This window comes from Penaeus vannamei, chromosome 4, assembly GCF_042767895.1.
Source record: "Penaeus vannamei isolate JL-2024 chromosome 4, ASM4276789v1, whole genome shotgun sequence".
NCBI classification, from domain to species: domain Eukaryota; kingdom Metazoa; phylum Arthropoda; class Malacostraca; order Decapoda; family Penaeidae; genus Penaeus; species Penaeus vannamei.
This window is the reverse complement of record NC_091552.1, coordinates 2091773-2099272: the sequence shown is the minus strand read 5'-3', so window position 1 is coordinate 2099272 and position 7500 is coordinate 2091773. Positions and strand designations below refer to the sequence as shown.

Here is a 7500-nt window from a genome sequence, read left to right as displayed (position 1 = left end):
TAATTGTATCCATTACCCAGATAATGGCAAGATATTATTTTTCTATGGTTGCATAATTTCTCTCTCTTTCTAATAATTTTCGGATGGCATAAGGAATGGACATTTTCATGGTATTAATATCTTGGAGGAGTACAGCATCTAAACCATTATCAGAAGCATCAGTTCTTAAGTAAAATGTCTTCTTATAGTCAGGTAAGCAAAGTACATGATTATTAGATAGTTTTGCTTTTAGATTTAGAAAGCTATCAATCTGGACTAGTCTTCATTTAAGTTTATTGCTACTTAACTTATTAAGCTTATCATTTAGAGGAGCAGCAATATCTGAGAAGTTGCGAATGAACTTCCTATAAAAGCCTACTGTACTGAAAGATCTGGACTCCTTAACACACACACACACACACACACACACACACACACACACACACACACACACACACACACACACACTATATATATATATATATATATATATATATATATATATATATATATATATATATATATATATATATATATTTAAGTGCACACATATGTTGTACACATAGACACACAAACATAAAAACGGAGGAATGCATGTTATGTATATATACATACATACATACATACATATATATATATACATACATACATATATATATATATATATATATATATATATATATATATATATATATATATATATATATATATATATTCACACAATACATACACTCACATGTGTGCTTGTATACATATTTATAAATATTTAGATATACACACAAACATCTATCTATAAACATGAAGAATGGAGAAAGAGGGATACGAAGTCAGTATTTTAATCATAACCGAGTAAGTATCAAGAAACACAGAATTAAAATTGAGTGTCGTTGGTCTCAAGCAAGCAGTGGGCGGAGCTTAGCGCACAGTATAAAAACCCCAAGCACCCACTGAAGAACACCAGTCTCATTCACCTTCGCTGCCACCGAGATGACTCCCAGGGTAAGGTTCTGGGGGAAAGTCAATAGCAAGAGGATCATTCAGTATAAACTGATAAAACTCAGTTATACCTGTGTAGAAAAAAAAAATAAAATAATGGAGAAGTGATAGATCAACCGGAATTCAGTTGAAGCAATAGCATTAGTTATACAGATAATAGTAACGATAAAGATATTGATGATTATGATCAATATTAAGTGCCTTTGAGGATAATTATTAATAAATTTCTTCAGCATAAGCAAAGAATCTTCTCATGGATAGAAAGTACAGTGATGCATATACCAGTTTCATAGGATAATTTTCCCAAATGATGATATATACTAAGTGTAAATTTGCAGACCGTTGCTTTCTTCGCCTTGTTGGTGGGCGCCCTTGCTGAATCTGGCCCAAGATACAGCCCTCCTGCCCCATCCTACCACGCCCCTGCACCAGCTCCCTCGGTAGGATTTCTTATAAACATGTTTGAGAAAATAAACAAATTTACGCGATTGCACCGTGATAACATTCATGTGCAGAGTATTTTAAAGGCTACGGTAATATGATTTTTTTCCAGGGGCCAGCACAGTACGACTTCAACTATGCTGTGCAAGATAACATCGGAAACGACTTCGGTCACCAAGAAAGCCGAAACGGATACGACACTCAGGGTACCTACTACGTCCAGCTCCCCGACGGTCGTCTGCAACAGGTTACCTACAACGTGAACGGCGATTCTGGCTTCATTGCTGACGTGGCCTACCAGGGAGAGGCCCAGTATCCTGCTCATCAGCCATCCCAATCCTACCAGCCTGCTCCCACTCCCGCATATGGTTAATTGTCACGAATGTTTGTGATTGATGTTGAATTCTTTGTACAATTTTGAAAATTAAATGTGAATCTTGAATCATTCACGTTTATGTCATTTCCCGTTCTGATTTCTATGTTATTCTACAAGATATTAGCAAAAAGAGAAAACAAACTGTTTACAAGGTAAATATCTGTTTCTCATAATGATGGTACTAGATACAGAAGCAAACAGACATACACACACACACACACATATGCCTCCAACAAATATACATGCACACCCACACATATAAACACATACACACATACATATGTATAGTATACATGCATATGTTTGTCCAACATGTATGTACATGGTTCGGTTTCTAATTGTTTATTTTCTTTTTTAGACTCGGAGGGATCAGAAGATGTCAGTATTTGAGAGTATAACATATATTATTCATAGATACAAAGAAAAGTTCTTTCAAGTGTACATCATAACATGTGAAAATAAGATTTACAGACTTTTCTTATGTGGTTTACTAGAAGGAGCCGATCGGGAAAGTAGCAAGTTCGGCTAATTTCTACTCCTTCACCAGCCGATTTCCGAAATCAATAAAATGGCTTTAACAAAATCTAGTATAAGAATAGATTCAAGTTTATATACACTCCCAATAACTTTACAAGAAGTAAATAGGCCTATTTAAATATGGTGTTCGAGGAAGCCATAAATTACTTACAAGCAGGTGTACCAGTGCTCACACGAACAAGAGTCAGGGCAAATTGAGGAAGGATTGTAATAACAGCTTAGCACCGCGCATGTACAAAAACATGGGAGATACTTTTTCGGATCGGCATTTCAATTCGTTTTAATCATACATACAAAAGAAAAAAAAATACATGGAATAATGTTCAGAAGATAATTAAATATGCTGTTCATTCTATGGAAATAATATACAATTCCCCTTTACAAGGATAAAATATTAGATTTTATTATGGAAAGTAGCAATGGCAACATATCAACATTTACATATATATACAGGAAAACGACTAAGTATATCAGCGCCAATATTATCGTTGCCTTTGATATATTCAATTCTGTATGAGTAACACTGAAGGATGAGAGACCAACGCATTAATCAGCCATTAGAGTTCTTTATATTCCTCAGGTACGTTAATGGTTGCTGATCTGTCTGCAAGACAAATTCTTTATCAAGCAAGTAGTTCCTAATTGTATCCACTGCCCAGATAATGGCAAGATATTCTTTTTTTTATGATTGCATAATTTCTCTCTTTCTAATAATTTACGGTTGGCACAAGCAATAGGCATTTTCATGGTATTAACATCTTGGAGAAGTAGAGCACCTAAACCATTATCAGAAGCATCAGTTCTTAAGTAAAATGTCATCTTACAGTCAGGTAAGCAAAGTACATGATTAGTAGAGGGGTTTTCTTTTAGATTTTGATAGCTATCTATCTGAATTAGTCTCCATTTAAGTTTATTGCTACTTAACTTTTTAAGCTAATCATTTAGAGGAGCAGCAATATCTAAGAATTTGGGAATGAACTTCCTATAAAAGCCTACTGTACTGAAAGATCTGGACTCCTTAACACACACACACACACACATTATATATATATATATATATATATATATATATATATATATATATATATATATATATATATATATATATATATATATATATATATTTATATATTTATATATATATGTATATATATATATATATATATATATATATATATATATATATATATATATATATATATATATATATATATATGTAAGTACACACATATGTTGTACACATAGACACACAAACACAAAAACGGAGGAATGCATGTTATGTATGTATATATATATATATATATATATATATATATATATATATATATATATATATATATATATATATATATATATATATATATATATGTGTGTATATATATATATATATATATATATATATATATATGTATATATATGTATATATATATATATATATATATATATATATATATATATATATATATATATATATATATATATATATATATATATATACACACATGTGTGCTTGTATACATATTTATAAATATATAGATATACACACAAACATCTATCTATAAACATGAAGAATGGAGAGAAAGGGATACGAAATCAGTATTTTAATTATGACCGAATATGATCAAGAATAAGTATCAAGAAACACAAAATTAATAATTGAGTGTCGTTGGTCTCAAGCAAGCAGTGGGCGGAGCTTAGCGCACAGTATAAAGACCCCAAGCACCCACTGAGGAACACCAGTCTCATTCACCTTCGCTGCCACCGAGATGACTCTCAGGGTAAGTTTCTGGGGGAAAGTCAGTAGCAAGAGGATCATTCAGTATAAACTGATAAGACTCATAGTTATATCTGTGTAGAAAAAAAAAAATAATAATGAAGAGGTGATAGATAAATTCAGTTGAAGTAATAGTAATAGTAATACAGACAATAGTAACGATAAAGATATTGATGATTATGATCAATATTAAGTGCTTATGAGGATAATCATTAATAAATTTCTTTATCATAAGCAAGAATCTTCTGATGGATAAAAATACACTAATGCATATACCAGTTACATATGATAATTTTCCCAAATGATGATATATACTAAGTGTAAATTTGCAGACCGTTGCTTTCTTCGCCTTGTTGGTGGGCGCCCTTGCTGAATCTGGCCCAAGATACAGCCCTCCTGCCCCATCCTACCACGCCCCTGCACCAGCTCCCTCGGTAGGATTTCTTATAAATATTAAGAAAATAATTAGATTTCCGCGATTGCACCGTGATTGAAAGACTAAGGGAATATGAACTTTTTTTTCCAGGGGCCAGCACAGTACGACTTCAACTATGCTGTGCAAGATAACATCGGAAACGACTTCGGTCACCAAGAAAGCCGAAACGGATACGACACTCAGGGTACCTACTACGTCCAGCTCCCCGACGGTCGTCTCCAGAAGGTCACCTACACTGTCAACGGCGATTCTGGCTTCATTGCTGACGTGGCCTACCAGGGAGAGGCCCAGTATCCTGCTCATCAGCCATCCCAATCCTACCAGCCTGCTCCCAGTCCCGCATATGGTTAATTGTCACGAATGTTTGTGATTAATGTTGAATTCTATGTACAATTTTGAAAATAAAATGTGAATCTTGAATCATTCACGTTCATGTCAGTTCCCGTTCTGATTTCTATGTTATTCTACAGGATATTAGCAAAAAGAGAAAACAAACTGTTTACAAGGTAAATATCTACTTATAATGATGGAACTAGATACAGAAGCAAGCAGACATGTACACACACACACACACACATATGCATCCAACAAATATACATGCACACACATAAACACATACACACATACATATGTATAGTATACATGCATATGTTTGTCCAACATGTATGTACATGGTTCGTTTTCTAATTGTTTATTTTCTTTTTTAGACTCGGAGGGATCAGAAGATGTCAGTATTTGAGAGTATAACATATTATTCATAGATACAAAGAAAAAGTTCTTTCAAGTGTACATCATAACATATGAAAATAAGATTTACAGACTTTTCTTATGTGGTTTCCTAGGAGCCGATCGGGAGAGCAGCAAGTTCGGCTAATTTCCACTCCTTCACCAGCCGATTTCCGAAATCAATAAAATGGCTGTAACAAAATCTAGTATAAGAACAGATTCAGGTTTATATACACTCCCACAAACTTTACGAAAAGTAAATAAGCCTATTTAAATATGGTGTTCGAGGAAACCATAAAGTACTCATGAGCAGGTGTACCAATGCTCACACGAACAAGAGTCGGGGCAAATTGGGCATACTACCCCCCGCGAAGGATTGTAGTAACAGTCTACCACCGCGCATGTACAAAAACATGGGAGATACTTTTTCGGATCGCCATTACAATTCGCTTTGAATCATACATATACACAACAAAAATACATGATGTTCCGAAGATGTTGTTCATTCTACCGAAATCATTTACAATTCCCCTTTACGAAGTTAAATTATAGATTTTATTATGCAAAGTAGCAATGACAACATGACATTTACATATCTATACAGGAAAACGACTAAGTATATCAGCGCCAATATCATCGTTGCCTTTGATATACTAAATTCTGTATGAGTAACACTGAAGGATGAGAGACCAACGCATTATTCTGCCATTAGAGTTCTTTATATTCCTCAGGTACGTTAATGGTTGCTGATCTGTCTGCAAGACAAAATCTTTACCAGGCAAGTAGTTCTTAATTGTATCCATTGCCCAGATAATGGCAAGATATTCTTTTTCTAAGGTTGCATAATTTATCTCTCTTTCTAATAATTTACGGCTGGCATAAGCAATGGGCATCTTCATGCCATTAACATCTTGGAGGAGTACAGCACCTAAACCATTATCAGAAGCATCAGGTCTTAAGTGAAATGTCTTCTTTTAGTCAGGCAAGCAAAGTACAGGATTATTAGAGAGTTCTGCTTTTAGATTTAGAAAGCTATCATTCTGGAGTAGTCTCCATTTAAGTTTATTACTACTTATCTGTTTAAGCATATCATTTAGAGGAGCAGCAATATCTGAGAAGTTGGGAATGAACTTTCTATAAAAGCCTACTGTACTGAAAGATCTGGACTACTTAACACACATACACACACACACACACACACACTATATATATATATATATATATATATATATATATATATATATATATATATATATATATATATATAACGTCTATATATATATACATATATATATATATGTATATGTATATATATATACATATATATATATATAACGACTATATACATATATATATATATGTATAAATATATATGTATATAGAGAGAGAGAGAGAGAGAGAGAGAGAGAGAGAGAGAGAGAGAGAGAGAGAGATACACACAAACATCTATCTATAAACATGAAGAATGGAGAGAGAGGGATACGAAATCAGTATTTTAATTATGACCGAATATGATAAAGAATAAGTAGCAAGAAACAAAAAATTAATAATTGAGTGTCGTTGGTCTCAAGCAAGCAGTGGGCGGAGCTTAGCGCACAGTATAAAGACCCCAAGCACCCACTGAGGAACATCAGTCTCATTCACCTTCGCTGCCACCGAGATGACTCTCAGGGTAAGGTTCTTGGGAGAAAGTCAAGAAGAGGGTATTCAGTATAAACTGATTAGACTCATAGTTATATCTGTGTAGAAAAAAAAAAAAATAATGAAGAGGTGATAGATCAATTCAGTTGAAGTAATAGCAATAGTAATACAAACAATAGTAACGATAAAGATATTGATAATAATGATCAATATGAAGTGCTTATGATGAAATTATTAATAAATTTCTTTATCATAAGCAAGAGACTTCTGATGGATAGAAAGTACAATAAGGCATATAGCAGTTACATATGATAATTTTCCTAAATGATGATATATACTATGTGGAAATTTGCAGACCGTCGCCTTCTTCGCCTTGTTGGTGGGCGCTCTTGCTGAATCTGGCCCAAGATACAGCCCTCCTGCCCCATCCTACCACGCCCCTGCACCAGCTCCCTCGGTAGGATTTCTTATAAACATGTTTAAAAAAATAAACAGATTTACGCAATTGCACCGTAATAACATTTACGTGCAGAGTATTTTAAAAGCTAAGGTAATATGAACTTTTTTCAGGGGCCAGCACAGTACGACTTCAAC

The 7500-nt window shown here is 33.7% G+C and overlaps 4 protein-coding genes across 4 annotated transcripts in view; all 4 read left to right on the top strand.

Moving 5' to 3' along the window:
* LOC113800152 (cuticle protein 7-like) overlaps nucleotides 1-7500 on the top strand; it is a 48388-nt gene that overhangs the window by 8916 nt on the left and 31972 nt on the right. The gene's annotated exons all lie outside the window — the stretch shown is intronic.
* On the top strand, nucleotides 942-1861 carry LOC113808403 (pro-resilin). The gene is made up of 3 exons (XM_027359815.2): nucleotides 942-978; nucleotides 1314-1415; nucleotides 1529-1861. Exons 1-3 carry the CDS (start codon nucleotides 967-969, stop codon nucleotides 1787-1789), a joined length of 375 nt encoding a protein of 124 aa, XP_027215616.2. The 5' UTR covers nucleotides 942-966; the 3' UTR covers nucleotides 1790-1861.
* Nucleotides 4018-4964, top strand: LOC113808432 (pro-resilin-like). Its single transcript, XM_070119986.1, has 3 exons — nucleotides 4018-4107; nucleotides 4436-4537; nucleotides 4630-4964. Exons 1-3 carry the CDS (start codon nucleotides 4096-4098, stop codon nucleotides 4888-4890), a joined length of 375 nt encoding a protein of 124 aa, XP_069976087.1. The 5' UTR covers nucleotides 4018-4095; the 3' UTR covers nucleotides 4891-4964.
* LOC138861146 (pro-resilin-like) overlaps nucleotides 6908-7500 on the top strand; it is a 904-nt gene continuing 311 nt past the window's right edge. Inside the window, exons 1-3 of the mRNA XM_070120013.1 lie at nucleotides 6908-6937; nucleotides 7262-7363; nucleotides 7477-7500. The exon at nucleotides 7477-7500 is cut by the window's right edge and continues 311 nt beyond it. Coding sequence (XP_069976114.1) covers nucleotides 6926-6937; nucleotides 7262-7363; nucleotides 7477-7500 — 138 coding nt within the window. The 5' untranslated portion in view covers nucleotides 6908-6925. The remainder of the gene's footprint in view (nucleotides 6938-7261; nucleotides 7364-7476) is intronic.

What these genes read in the sequence shown, in the direction of transcription:
- LOC113808403 (XM_027359815.2), top strand. An exon ending in CCCCTGCACCAGCTCCCTCG is followed by an intron (nt 1,416 to 1,528) that starts GTAGGATTTCTT and finishes ATTTTTTTCCAG; the next exon opens with GGGCCAGCACAGTACGACTT.
- LOC113808432 (XM_070119986.1), top strand. An exon ending in CCCCTGCACCAGCTCCCTCG is followed by an intron (nt 4,538 to 4,629) that starts GTAGGATTTCTT and finishes TTTTTTTTCCAG; the next exon opens with GGGCCAGCACAGTACGACTT.